This window comes from Montipora foliosa, chromosome 14 (genome assembly GCF_036669935.1).
Source record: "Montipora foliosa isolate CH-2021 chromosome 14, ASM3666993v2, whole genome shotgun sequence".
NCBI lineage: Eukaryota > Metazoa > Cnidaria > Anthozoa > Scleractinia > Acroporidae > Montipora > Montipora foliosa.
Window position 1 is genome coordinate 22388401 of NC_090882.1, and position 15000 is coordinate 22403400.

The 15000-nt window shown below is 40.4% G+C and overlaps 1 protein-coding gene across 5 annotated transcripts in view; it reads left to right on the top strand.

Annotated features, from left to right (window-relative positions):
- LOC137985303 (sodium/potassium/calcium exchanger 4-like) overlaps window positions 1-15000 on the top strand; it is a 21910-nt gene that overhangs the window by 5852 nt on the left and 1058 nt on the right. The window contains exons 1-8 of one of the 5 annotated variants that reach the window (XM_068832883.1): window positions 522-664; window positions 3737-3859; window positions 6539-6844; window positions 7473-7576; window positions 9686-9786; window positions 10737-11107; window positions 12280-12648; window positions 13730-15000. The exon at window positions 13730-15000 is cut by the window's right edge and continues 1058 nt beyond it. In XM_068832883.1, coding sequence (XP_068688984.1) covers window positions 3739-3859; window positions 6539-6844; window positions 7473-7576; window positions 9686-9786; window positions 10737-11107; window positions 12280-12648; window positions 13730-14052 — 1695 coding nt within the window. In that variant the 5' untranslated portion in view covers window positions 522-664; window positions 3737-3738 and the 3' untranslated portion in view covers window positions 14053-15000. Of the gene's footprint in view, window positions 1-521; window positions 665-2184; window positions 2478-3299; window positions 3477-3736; window positions 3860-6538; window positions 6845-7472; window positions 7577-9685; window positions 9787-10736; window positions 11108-12279; window positions 12649-13729 lie in introns of those variants that run through there. The other 4 variants (XM_068832882.1, XM_068832884.1, XM_068832886.1 and 1 more) reach the window with 4 other exon arrangements.

Sequence of the window (15000 nt, forward strand, 5' to 3'; positions counted from 1 at the left end):
CACTAAACGGCGTCAGAATGGCTCAAAACTCGGCAAAAGAGACAAGTTGGTCACACATTTGAGGTAGGAAAACTTTATTTCAAATGAGATAGTTATTTACACAATTTTCTTACGATCGGTGATTTTCCCATACAATTCTCGATATACACAAACTGTCGCATACACCACGTATTTTCAGCTTGGGGAGCCCGTGTCTGTTCTGTTCCGTCGTGTCATTGTGTTTCATTGGCCCTGAAAAGCCCCTATGGGGAGCGGTCAATTAAGTATATATTGTATTGTATTGTATTGTGTCTGGACAAGTTTTTTTTGCGGCTGTCAATGAAAGCTAGTCCTGTCAATCAAAGCCAAATTTGAAATCTCCTTGACCACCCGCCTCGTTTCTCACTGTATATATTTTAGAATGAAATTTTCTCTCATTAATTCACACGACGTTTTAACAACATTTCGGTAATATTTTATCCCTGATGCTATTACTTTTGGATTAAAAGAAGAAAACCAATAAAGTGATGTCGTTATTTCAGTAATGCACCGGAAGTTGTCACGATCTTACCCAGAACTTGGCTGTTTATTAACCTCATCATATTCTGAAATTTCCACTTCTCTCCGGTATCGCTTACCCGAGACAAGACAAAAAGAAATCTCATCGCAGGGAACTATCATCGAGGTAGGCTGCAACTTTGTGCTTATGCGACAGTTTCAGCGACAACTGTTCAAACGTTTCCTGCTTTTCAAGTGTTTTGTTGTTTACGCGTGTGAACGGATCGATTTTGCCGATTTTGAGAGTGTTGTTGATACTTTGCGGTGATAAAAATCCCGGCACTAATTTGTATATCCGGATTAAGACCAACGTTTCTACTAACTAAATCTAAAAATTTCGGGCGATTTTCTATTTTACCGGGAATGGATAGGAGGTTGAAGATTTCCCCGAGAAACCGTTTGCACGAACGGCTCATATGCAGAAAAACATCATCCTATGAACGATTTCACGTAACAATGAGTTTAAAGTATTTTCCGTATATTCGGCTCGGGGTTTCTAAAAGCTTAATTATCCAGATAGAAATATCAAAGAATTTCAGGTTTACTTGCCTTCCTTCCCCTTAAGTTTCGTGTAAAGAGACTCGGAGTCCTTTTATCGATTACTTCCTCGAATTCTGCGCGTCGCATGTCAGTTCCATTTGAGCATACAGTATGTGTGGATTCTGCGACTTGGAGCAATAATTTCCCATACTCCGTAAAGCGCCCACTCAAGATATTCACGGAAAAATTCCTTCCAAATAGACAGACCCAGTTTGCATGTTTAAAGCTGATTGAAAATTGCGCATAAAAAGTATTCAGATAATGTGTCACAATGCGTTTGAACTGGAGCGGGTAATGGAAGCATTCGCGCCTCTATGGCATCAAGGATCGCAGCATTCTTTTTACTCATCAGTGGTAAACTATTTTCTCTTTTGCGTGTGATCGTCTTTGGGATATTCATACAAAAATAACTGTTGATATAGCCAGGGAAGTCGTGTTTAATTTTTTAAAGTAATGATGAAGATCGAAAAAAAAGCTGTTGTCATTCAAAACCCAAAATTTGACCTCGACTCTTATTGCACATGCTTTTAAAACAAATTGTAAGAAAATGACCATCCTTGTTGTTAATACTTGACCGAAGAGACTTTTTTCACTATAATATTTGTAAGTTTACCATAGCAAAGATGTTCTCGATAGGGAACTTAAGTGCGGGGGGAGGGGGGGGGGGAGGGGGGGGCGTATTCCCAGAAATAAAATGGGTGGGGGTGTGCAGACCGCTTCCCTAAACCCTTGCCCTGGTTGGCGTAATAATTTGAAAAGGTCTTTTGTTGATGGTCTTATCGCCCAATGATAAAGAAGTAGCTTCGTCTGAAAAACATACTCAATTAAGATTTGAGCGCGACCCATATCCTATTTCACATCAAAATGGTCAAAATCCGTAACCTTATTTCAGACCAAAACGGCTAAAAACCACATCCTTTGGGGTCGCACATATCTGTATAACCCATATAAGGGAGTATCCGCCCGGTGATTATTAGGGAGCTTAAGATCTACGATGACGACGTCGACGAAAACGTCACAAAACAATGATATCATTGGTTAAAAGAGCATAAATAATCGTGTTGCACGTGCAGGATTTTAGCACATATTTTTGCGGTTCTATGCATGACGACGACGTGAAATCACTGAATTTTAGGTTTTGACGAAAACGTGAGCATGCAACAGAGAATCTTTCATTCTCTATTTTCAGTCTGAAACCGCTCGTACCAATTTATTTTTAGGATACTTCGCCCACATTGTACGACGTGAACGAGATGGAATAATCGCGAAAGACTTTTACTAGAGCAAAGTTCTATTTTGAGGTGACGTTTTCCTCGACGTCGCCGTCGTAGATCTTAAGGTCCCTATTAAGACGCGGACGGCAACTGGAAGTAAACATTTGGCATTCAAGGACAGTTTGAGTATGTAGTGTCTCCCAGATTTTTAAAGTAATCATCTCCAATGGAGAAAAGATACTTAGCAATATAAATTTGGTTGTGTAAAGACAATTTAAAATGGAAATCCGGTTATTCACTTGCGGTTGCTGTCCTGTCTCAAAAACATCTTACATCGCTAGCTGTTTTTTTTATTTGATCGCATTTGCGAACTGGGCTGGCTCCAGGGGTGGGGTAGAAGCAACCTCCTACAATCGAGAATCAAAGGCAACCCAAGAAGAAAATTATGCCAAAAGCCTTTGAGAGACATTTCTAGGCTCCTTGTAATGTATACAGATTGTCCAGAGAGATGTTTTTGTCACCTAGAATAATTTTATCCGTTCGGATATCGTGAAAATTGTAGTGTCCGAAAATTTTAGGGAATCAAATCTAGCTGAACGTTACCTTTCTTGAACCATTTCCTCATCCGATACTGCTAGATGACCATTTTAAGTGCCCAAATTTGCTTCAAATATCCCTTCCGAAAACGTAAGGGACTACTTTTTCCCGGTTTATCGAATCTTTTAGGTGATGTTTTGGTAAAGAAATCTATAGCTGTTTGGAACGTAAAACCGAAATTCTTAAAACAGTTTGACTCTCCCGAAAACATATTTCACCGAAGATTATCGTTGGATTGCCCCTGGAGTATGTCTAACTCAAGTTTCTTTCTGTAAATGACTTTGTTGTCAAGTTATCAGTTTACGTCGGATAATAACGCCTATCCAAGTTTAAGCTCCTTGATTTGATATACAGTCATTCAATACAAAGAATTTGTAATTTGATCGTCACATGACCGTCACAAGACGACTACGCAGGCAGAAAAGACAAAATCTGGGATTTGAACTAAGTTTAGTCAAGAATTCAATATCAAACTGAGAAGTTCTCGCTTCTCGACTCATTTAAGTATCTCTAAGTCAAGCCTCTCGAAGCTCGTCTTCGAGATTTTCTGAGTTGACGTGAGTTAGGCAACAGGAGTGTCATTGCGAGGTCAAATGAGCTTATTTAATTTCCTGAATGGAAAGTTTTGCTCAATGCTCTGATTGTAGCATTATATTGTAATTACGCCTGAATAATACATTAAACGGAGCAAAATGTCTAAGACTGGCAGAAGCACTGACCTAACATTACATCGTTCATAAAACATTTCACAGTGTTAAAAGGCGTAACATGAACTGATGAAGCTTATTTTTTTGTGTTTCTTCTTCAATAAATCGTTTTCCAACATAAAATGTTTTTGTTTTTCTCAGCCATGACTCGAAGAAGACGATTCAAGGTTCAATTGGGAATTGCCGCAGTTTTAATGGTGTTTATTTTCAACACCTGGAACCAGGAACCAAGAAAACCCTTATCGTTCGCAAGGGAAGCGTCGGGTATGTAAGGGACAATGAAGTGTCTTTCGACTCTGGACACGTGCATTGTGATTGCTGGAAACAATTTCGAGAAGTGCGCATGCCAAGAACCAAAATTGGCATTATGACGACCATTCTCGTTCCCGGAGTCGAGACGATGACGATGAATTTTCAGTTCTCTCTCTATGCTTCCAACCCACTCAAACCAGTTTAAATCCTCGACAGTTCACTACACATTTTCAGGGGCACCCAACGACCAATTTGTTGTAAATTGTATTATTATACCCCAGTTAATGAAAATAAATGTTGTTAAGGCATTTTCAGGTGTTTTTCAGTGTTACTGGGAAAACATTATCTGTTTCTTTTTCCCAGCAAGACACACAAGAAATTTCCCAGCCAGCTAGATAAAATTGGTTGGTTTCTCAGCCAGCTGATCAAATTTATTTCCCAGCCAGGAATTCCGCGCGCTTTCAAATCCCTCGATCCAAAACGACCGAACAAAAGCGACAAAACCGGGACAAAACAGGTTTTTTCCGCAAGCGCAATCACTTTGACCAGCCGTCGTATGTTTGTGACTATTCTCTCGGAGAGGGAACGGGTTCTTTCTTTTTTTTTTCTTTTTTTTTTTTTAGTCGTCCTCAGTCTTCAGAGTTTCTACAGCCAGCTCGGGTTGAAATGCTAGAAAAAGTCAGTAATTCCCAGGAAAAACCTCCATCAATAACAAAATTTCCCAGCCAGCTAATCGAAACACCTGGGTTTTTGCCAGCCAGCAAGATTCCTCTGGGGAACAGATAATGTGAGGAACAGATTCGTTGGATGCCCCTGCATTTTTAACGCGAAACGACATGAAATAGTTTCGTGGTGATTTGAATAACACGAACTCGTATTTTTAAATGAAGTCCTCGTAGCCGTCGTCGTCCTCGTTTCGTAACTCCCTATTAACGCGACTGCGCGTATTTTTGGCTGTGGCCAGAGTCCGTGTTCTTGTTCTTTTGAAAAATGTTCTTTTTAGAGAGATAAACTGGAATACCCATAAAATTTTCAAAAAAGATGATTTGAAAAAATCAATGCTTACCTATATTCTTTGTTTGGAGGTGAAACGTACCATATGAAAAAAAATTAATTGAATTTAAAGACCGACGGAAATTTAGGTTTTTCTTAAACCGGAAGTCAGTTCGTTTACGCATGCGCAGTTGATCTGAGAACCAGCACGAGGAAGGGCGAGGAAAAATCTTCGATACAAACAACAGTTCCTGCGGTGATCTTTGCTTGTGAGTGGGTTTTCTGGTCAGCTCACTATATGATGACGTCAGTCACCGGAAGTAACATTTCACTTCCCTAGCAACGCTCGAAAAATCCGTCCGTGGGCCCTTAAAGCTTTAAGGGGACTGTGTCACGAAATTTAGCCAAATTCAGCAACTGAAAACTCGCAACCAAATCATGCGAAACATAAAAACAATTACTTAAAACACTGAAGGAAAGTTTGAATAGAACAGCAAATACAAAAGGAAGCAGGGATGGGTAAAATTGAAGAAGATTAAAATGGATTGTGATTGGGTTTTTGAAAACTGTGCAACCCAACACTTTTCCAAAGTTGATCTCTGTTGTTTGTAACTTTAATTATGTATGTTCGACAAACATGTTTTCGTCACCAACCTCTGGTTTGTGTTTTTTAAAGGTAATTTCTGAGTTAATGTTAAGTTGTAACAAGAAGGGGCGAGTTAATGGTAAAACGACACAAAATGAACTGCGTTACTGTGACACAACCCTTAAGCGGCAACCATGACGGCAAGAATAGTTAACAATTATTCCATGAGCGCGCGTTGGATATGAGATGGTAAATAGCCAACGAGGCGCGTAGCGCCGAGTTGGCCATAACCAGTCTCATATCCAACAAGCGCGAATGGAATAATTGTTTTATTAAATTCCTTAAACTCCAAAAAGTTGAAAGTACGAAATACTAGTGAAAAGAGGGAGCAAATCCGAGCGAAATCGAAAAAACTTGATGAGAGCTGATGCGATGTTGTGTAATACCTTGTGGTCAGATAGACGCAGGCTCATCACAAAAACATTTCTTGCCTCCTTGCGTACTTCTAAACGTCGGAATGGATCCAAACTTTCCGCAGAAAAAAGTTTTTTTTCCTTTTTGGCTTTATTCAAAGAGAAATCTCGCTTTCCGGCGAAAACCTTTTTAGTTTAGCAACGCTTAACGCAATCATTTACCATATAAGGTCAAACCAAGGTATATGAGGTGATAAACAGGATTGAGTGAACCAATCAGAGCACGCGAAATGCATTATCCGAGGTTGAGAATTTAATAATATTGGTTAAAAAAGGAATAATGATCGTACGGCACGTGCATTTAGTGTACGCACGTGCACGCTTTTAGTGCATTTCTTTGCGGTACTCCTAAAAAAAACTACGTGAAATCTCCAAATTTCAGGTTTTGACGATATCGAAAGCATACAACGATGAACCATTCATTTTCTACGTTTACTTTAAGGCCGTTCGCATCCATCCAGTCACAGGATATACAACTCGAACACTATGGCATAATCTCGAAATACTTGCATAGCGTTAAGTCATATTTCGAAGTGATGTTTTTGATGACGTTTTTGTCATCCTTGCTTAAAAACTCCTTAATAATGGCAAGGATGGAATTTGCAGACCTGAGCGACTCTTAATACACTTTTCTTGTAGATGGCTCATTTACAAGAAGAGATCTCCTTTCTCTCAAGACAAACAAACACAAAAACTGCAGTACACCGTCAGTCGCGGAATTCCCGGGAGATTTATTCAATCAACATCAAAGAAAGCACGGTGCAGTAATTCTCCACTTTGTAGCCGTATTTTACCTGTCCTGGGCCGTAGCTATTGTATGTCATGACTATTTTGTTCCTTGTCTGGAATTAATTTGTGAAAAACTGAAGCTTCAATCAGATGTGGCTGGAGCTACCCTCATGGCTTTTGGTAGTTCGGGACCTGAACTATTCGCATCTGTGATTGGTGAGTTCTAAAGATTTCCTGTGATCTAAGAGGGTTATGCTGCGAATTCGAAGTGATTGCTCTTTGGGAATTTGCAGAAACGATTAAGCTGCTGCTCGTTTTTCAAGAGACCAGGGATGTCAAAACTTTCCAAGCTAATTTGCCAATTGAACGAGGAGAGCTAGCGGAAAGCTATAAGGCAATTACGAAAGGATTTGGAATATAACTTGACAATCTATCAAATAGATCTCAGACGAAAATAGGCTGGCAGTTTTCGGAGCTATTCGAGTGCACTAGTTGCTCAAGACTCAGGATAGCCACGATAACGAAGTTATTTGGTTGGAACACTTAAAGAAAGGTCGACGGAAATTGAGTTACAAGATCACAACTTGTTCCCCCTTCTTGCCATTTAATGTAGCGTAAAACTTTTTTGAGGCCCGAAATTTTGAAGAATATAAACATTGAAGGAAGGGAGGAAGAATAGACTGGTATCCTAATAAATGTTCCAACATCGGCGGTAGCTTTCAGTTTGAGTAAATAAACTTCCTCTGGAGTATTTTATGATTTGGTAGGCTTAAGTTTACCTAGGAGATGACAGGATTTCGGCATCGTAACGATTTGGTGACAAACGTTTCTTTAATAATTGTAGGTGTCTTCATCACACATGGTGACATCGGAATCGGCACCATTTTAGGCTCAGCTGTGTTCAATGTACTTTTTGTGATTGGATTATGTGGCGTCGGTGCTGGAACGGTAAGAGTCTTAGAGCGTTTTCCATTTTCAAATCCAATTAGAATGGAACGTTCCAAATGGTATCCTCTGTTTGGGAAAGCCAGAGTCTCAGAGTCTCTAAAGACCGCGGGAGTGGTTCAGTTTAGCTAAAGTGCGGAAAAACTCTTTCTATAAAAATAAATCCGGCTCAAAGAAGACGCCTGCTAAACCAAGGCTCAGATTGGCTACTGAAACTCCGAGTATACTTTGCTATTCACCTCGGAACAACTTGCGCGGGATTAAAATCATCTTTTTGTGCTTTATTAGCTCAGTATTTTAGTTTATACTTTTCGCGGCTCGGTAAATATCTGCCACTAGCCACCTCCACTTCGGTGAATAGTTGTTAAATACCGCACATGCAAATTCGATTTCTTTCATTCTCTTTCCCAGAGGCCGCGATTCGTCCGGTCAGCACCTAGAATAACGACCTCTGGCCGGTTCCGAAATACGCGCAGTCTCAGTTGGGGTCTATTTTGATAACCTTTGAAATCTACTAATTGTTTCAAATTTCTGAGATTGCGCAGACGAGCCGAGCCGTCCGTGATTCGCGGACTTCCTGGTTCGGGACCAGCCAGAGGTCGTTATTCTAGGTGCTGACCGAAAGAATCGCGGCCTCTGGAGACCATTCTGGTCACCAGAGCCTCGGATCGACCCAAGGCTCTGGAAAATTCTGTCGGAGAACATACGCCGTAGGGTTCTTGTAGCCAAAACTTGGCTATTTGAACCTTACGGCGCCTGCTCATTCCTCGTGCTAACATAAATGCACCAATGAGAGACGCTTTTGATTGTTCTTCACGAAAACCAATGAGAAGACACTTTGTTTCAGGGTACCCCAGAGCTCTTCTCTCCCTCAGTCAAGGGGGTCGAGAATGGGGGAGAATGGGTCGAGAATGGGGGTCGAGTCTGGGGTCGAGAATGTCTGGGGACGAGAATAGATTTCTTCAAACTCATTTAAATCGTTGTTGCAGTTGTCCTCGTCTAAGCGTGGTCCCCAAGGGTGACGCAAGCATGACCAAGGCTACACACAAACTCAGTAGCGTCTTGATAATTAACACCTTTTGTTCAGTAAGAAAAAAGACACTAATTAACAACAAGCTAATGCGCATGCGTATGTTGATTCTGCGCATGACCGTCCATTCTAGTCCCCAAACGGTCTCCCCAGACCCATTCTAGTCCCCAGAGCCCGCTTTTTTTTTTGCTCAGCACCTAAGAACGCGGTCTCTGGCCACAGCCAAACGAGGAAGTCCGTCGATATTGCTAAAGCTATAGTGTATCTACATTCTTTCGGGGATACGTTATCAACGTAATTTGCTGCTTAACTGCGATGATATCAACACTCATGTAATTCAATGCCCGCTGCACAAGATTTCATATATTCTATTTAGTATAATTTTCAGCGGTGAAGATAAGAATTTAGTGTTATATTCACCGCGCTACCCTGTGAATATAACATTTTGGAGGCGCGGCTGCTAAGCCAATCAAGCAATTTTCGTACCTTTTTATCTTGTTTTAGCCCGTTGTTTTGCACTTTCTTGATATTCACCGCTGAAAATTACACTAAAACAATTATTCGCCTCAGGCTCATTAAATATTGGGGAATATTTACCTCGACTACGTCTCGGTAAATATTCACCAATATTCACTTCGCCTTCGGCGAATAATTGTTAAATATTATCATTCATTCGTATCCTCTTATGGGATATAATTCGAACTCACAAGTAACCAGCTCCAAGTTGGGTTGTTACCTCAGTTGGTTCAGCGGCGCTGTGCAATACCGCGGCCATGTTTTCGAGCGACGTTCAAGCCTGGATTTCACGGTGCCTACTATTGTTATTGCGCATACGTTCTGCGCATCTTGAAGTAATCGGGTTTCCTATAGGTGGTGCTTACTAATAAAAGGATATTTTTGCGTGGTTTAAGACTATGCGGAAAAAGCTGAACTTAGCAAGTGCTCTTGGTATCCGACATGAAAATTGAGGGTAGCCATGCTTGGTTCCCGTATATTCATACACCGCGCAAAAAATACTTTTGAGTTAATAGGCACCGTCCCTAACATATAATCTGTCTTACTGTGCAATTTCTTCATGACAGGTTTTGTATTTAGCATGGTGGCCATTTGTCCGAGACAACATGTTCTATCTCTTCAGTCTTGTCATACTCATCGTGACTCTTATGGATAACATTGTAACTTGGTGAGAGTCTATGTTTACTATGTTTTGGCTATTTCATTGCCTTACATTCGCCTAAACGTGTCTTGAAAAATGCCTGCAAATTTTGACTAACGTTCCGTGAGAAACATGATTCTGAAAGTAATCGAGGAGATGGTCATTGTTCACCCCAGTAAATAAATGAAACGATGTATTTAATAGGACATTTGCATGATGACTACAAGTACCAGAATCCTTCAGGTTTCGCTTGTCTCATGTTAATTTGAGCTATTGTTATTTTTACCCCACTGGGAATACAAAATTTAAATATGAAAAGAAAAACAAACTGACTTGTGGTAGTTTTAGTCAAATGACGCCATCGTGAAAATTGCCTATTGAAGAGATTTATTTCCGATGATGACTCGAGGATACTCGGAAAAAATCCGAGTGCTCCTCGGCAAGAGTCGAACCTACGACCTTCCGGTGACTAGTTCGGATCTATAATAGGTGGGAGCCAGGTCACATGACAATTGTCTTGCCATACTGCTAAGATCTAAATTGTTCAAGTGGAGCATTGTCGCGATTGTAGTGAAGGAATAACATGTTATGTATGTTTGGATATTTCCAAGTATCACTGGGTCACCAGAAAACTGAAAAATCACTCATCTCTCCATGACTCTGGGAAACAAGGTGTAATAAGTTTCAAAGAACTCCAACACCAAAACTCAAAAGCACTGAGAACATTAAACTTCGGGCACTTTCTTATTGTCAGAACTGGCCGGCCAGAGCAGTCAGTTTGCAAAGAAAATGCAACAATTTGAAGGAACATTTGAATGATATTCCTCGCATTCTTCTGGAGGAGTATATATCATCCTCGAAGTGTGCTAATTTGAAGGCGTTGTAGAATTAGTCCTTACAAATGCCCGGTTTGGCCTGTCAGTTCTGTCATATGGAAAGCGTTCTTAGATTCCGGTGATGTCTTATTAATTTCACAGGCCAGAAGCATTGGGAATGGTATGTTCGTATTCAATATATCTTGTCATCATGTATTTTAATCCGCGAATCGAAGCTTGGCTTTACAGAATCACCAACACAAGCAGTCCTAAATTCAAATCTGATCTGCACGCTGTAAATCGGACCAACAAAACCAATAACAACGCGGGATATGAAAAGATAGCTGACGAAGAACAGGGATGTGATAACCAAACGAAAGAGGAGAAACCTACTAGGACTACACAGACTACAGAACAACCATACGCTGAAAAAGGGGAGACTGCAAGACAGATGAGAGATGATAAAGAACAAGAACAAGTCGACGAGCAAGATGAATTTAACGAAGGAGATAGCGAGTCACTACCACTTAGAAGTAAGTTTGGTTCATGGTTGCTCGAAGGTAGTAATGAATATAACCAAGAAAGGATGACGTAAGAGAGTGGATCCCCCATATATGGGCCTCTTCGAGCTACGAAGCTATTTTTGAAGAGGCACCTCGCCCCAGTTGTTCAAACGATGGATACCGCTATCCGCCGGATAGATCACTAAACGGTGGATAAGTCATAGCAAAACCAGTTGCGCTATCCAATGGATAGTGACTTATCCGGTAAATAGCGTTATCCACCTTTTGAACAACTGGAGCCTGATTGACCAGTTGTAGTGACGTAATGAAATTTTAAATAGACGCGGCATTGGCGGCATTTATTTTTCTCTCCCCCTCGTGTCGCGCTCCACGCGAAATATCGCGTTCGCCCCGCTTGGTTCATAAAGCGCCTTTCATGCAGGCTATCCTCTCTTTATATACAGTCTTCTTGATATGACTTTGACTTTTCTGGGTAACATCTTTTTGAAACCGATGGGTGTAAATGGCACACTTGAATCGAATCTTCAATATTCAAATATTCAAAAATACAAGAAGAAAAGCTACTGACAGCATAACCAGGAAAACACTCCTCGTGTAGCTTTTACAAGATAGTAGAAAATGAACTTGCAGTAACCACATATACCAACAAGCAAGAGAACTATATTTGTATATCTAGGCGTACTTTAGAATAAACTCACTGACTGAGCGCACGAACAAAAGGCTCTCCCCTCGGGGCTTTTCAAGACTAATTTACAATGTTTTTCGGGGGACTTTAGCCAGACTGCTTATTACACAGTTTATAATTTGTTTTAGGAAGTGAAAGATGTCCCCGTCCAGATAAGGTCAAACCACAATACCGGGGACTACATCCCCTAGTCTTGTCGAATAGTGAGTGGGTTCTTTAACGTCCCATACTATTTAATTTCCAACAAGGGCTATGAGACGGGACCTCCAGTTTACAGTCCTTCTCCGAGAAGACTTGAAAGTCTAACCATTTGAAGATATAATTACAAAGGCAGCACATTCTCCTCAGTTATTTTAAGACCCTGAGTGTTGGTCCGGCCGGAGTCAAACTCACGACCTCCCGCATGACAGCCCGCGATGCTAAACCATGTCGCATTCCCCTATCGGCTTCATTTTAAAGAATTCTATGACTTTCAATTCGTCTTTTATGTACTTAGGAAGTGGTAGCCATCTCGATCGTCACTACGCGTCTATACGCCAACCCCAGTCGGCTCCTGATCTGACGTCACCGTTCAATCCACCAAAGGGATTGATGGCCAGAATATGTTGGCTTCTTGGTCTCCCAATCAACATAATGTACTACGTCACTATTCCGAATGTACAGAAGGAGTCCTGTCATAAGTGGGTGGCAATTACGTTCATAGCTTCCATTATCTGGATCGCAATTTCATCATATACACTTGTTTGGATGGTCACCACTATTGGATACACGTTCGGGATCTCGGACGCAATGATGGGTCTTACACTCGTCGCTTTTGGAAGCAGTATACCAGATTGCTCATCAAGTGTGCTCACTGCAAGGAAAGGTAAACCCTATTCGAGAAACACAGCGAGGTAGTAATTACATAAAACATTCGAGTCAGTGATAGGTTTTGTTATGATAGAGTGGTTTTCAATTGAGTGTCAAAGTAATTAGACAATTACTTTGGTTTTGCATTACTTCACTCAGTGATTGGTTCAAAGTTCTGGCGCCACTTTTTTAACCAATCAGAAGTGAAACCAAAACCGATCGTAGCTCGCTCGTGCATATTTTCCCGCGATTTGTGTCGGCTACGTGTAATTACTTCGAGTTTTGATTGGTTTACTGGATTGTCTCCGTCCTTTTTGATTGGCCAAAGTAATTACTTTGGTTTTGGTTTTACGACACTCGTTTGAAAACCGCTCTAGATGTCAGATTTAAAGTATTTGTCTTGAGTCTTGCAGAAATTGCCAAATTTTTAGTGCCAAGTTCCAACTGGGAGTTGGAATGCGGTTAGGGGCAACGCGAAGCGGGGAACCAAAGGGGGATCTTTAATATACGGAATCTTTTAGCGGGAATTGGGAACCCTGTGTGTGGGAGAGTCCCGGCCCCGTGTTATAGACCTTATTCATAAATGGCGGTCACATTTATAATTCTTTTGTCCACGTGCTAATTAGCCTACCAAGCCTCATATTAGAGCAAGAATTTTTTTCAATTCACTGTATGGTATCGAGGCTTGGTAGGCTAATTTGCACTTCCACAAAAGAATTATAAATTGACCGTCATTTATGAATAAGGTGTATAATATAAGTCAACTTCTGTCATTCGTTTTGTAAATAGTTCTGTACGGCACGTTGAAAGGTACGAGAAAGCAGAATGAACAAAACGAAATTAGTAACATTAACTTTTCTTGGAAAGATAGCTTCTTAGGAGGAAAAATAATAAGTGCTTTGACGGGTTAAAAAAAAAAAAAAACTAAACGATAGATTTATCCGATGTTGATCCCTTTTGGCGCACAGGCAACTAGATATCATCAATTGTAGCTCGTCTCCTGTTTCTGTGGGATTTTTTTTTACCAATCCACACCAAGCCTCCAAAGGACAGTTTTTTGCATGCACAAATAAACTTTTCCTTTTGTTTTCTGCCAGGTGATGGCGACATGGCAGTTTCAAACACCATCGGTAGTAACACGTTTGATGTTCTTCTTTGCCTCGGCGTACCATGGCTTGTCAAGACAACTGTATGGAATCATACTTCGCCTGTCGTTATCAACAGTCACGGACTTTTCATGTCGTGTTTCTTTATCATAGGATCCGTAATAATTGCCTTTTTGATTCTTTGTTGTACCAAGTGGGTTTTGAACCGAAAGGTTGGGTGTGTCTTTTTGGTCATCTACTTTATTTTCCTGGGGTTATCAATATACCTCGAATTGTACTCATTTCACCTACCTATGTGCAACATTAAATATTAGATGCGCCATCTCCATTGCCCTTTGATGGGTAACTCGTTTTTTTTCTGGTGAGGCAGAACGCCTTGGAAAGACAGAAGTCTTGCTAAATATTATTGTAAGAAGAGAGAGACAAAAATCCAGGGATAGGGCCCTTTGTAAATCTTTGGCAATCACAGTTCATTTCCCTTTAGGCTGGCAATTATAAATTTACCAGGGAGCAACGGCTGGGTTTACGCAGCGACAATGTCAACAAAATCGGTGGTGCAACGAGAAAATGTATATCGCATATATTTAATGATCTTTTATTATTCCACCTCTTCGCTAGTTTAAATTGTTTATCAAGTATCCAGGAAATATATTAGTATAAAAGGCGTTGATGTTAAGCAAAAAGTGCGGAATAATTATCTTCGTTACCTCTGGTCCTTCAAAGAAGGTCAAACTTAGATATTTCAGGTCATTGTTATGAAGACGTCAAAGAAGGGCATAGAAATATTGAAAGCGTCTGTAGAGCCATCGAAATTTGCACATAGAACGCATCGCTTTTTGGAGTTCTCGTGCTCATCTTAGACTTCGTTGCGTAGGGTCCCTAATTACCGGTGATCAATTTCCCTTTACGTGTTCGGAAACATACTTCCGCCCTTCGTAATATATAAGTTTTAGTGTTTTTTATTCGAGAGGCAAAAGTGATGGTTAGATGTCATCCAAATGTACTGACGCAATTTTCAGTTAAAATTGCTTATTCAAGATTAGTATCAAATGTACATGTTCATAGTTTATTTTTGCGGAGCAAGAAATTTAAAGGTAGAAAATCGGAATCGTTGGTGTAAACATAGTTAATAGAGGTGTAAATAACAAGACAATTGAATTTACTGACTGAAAATAATTTTACTGAAATATGGGCTTTCTGGGTTTGTTCTCAACTCAAGACATACTAGGAAAAAAAGCTTTTTTCTCCCAGATTTGTATTTT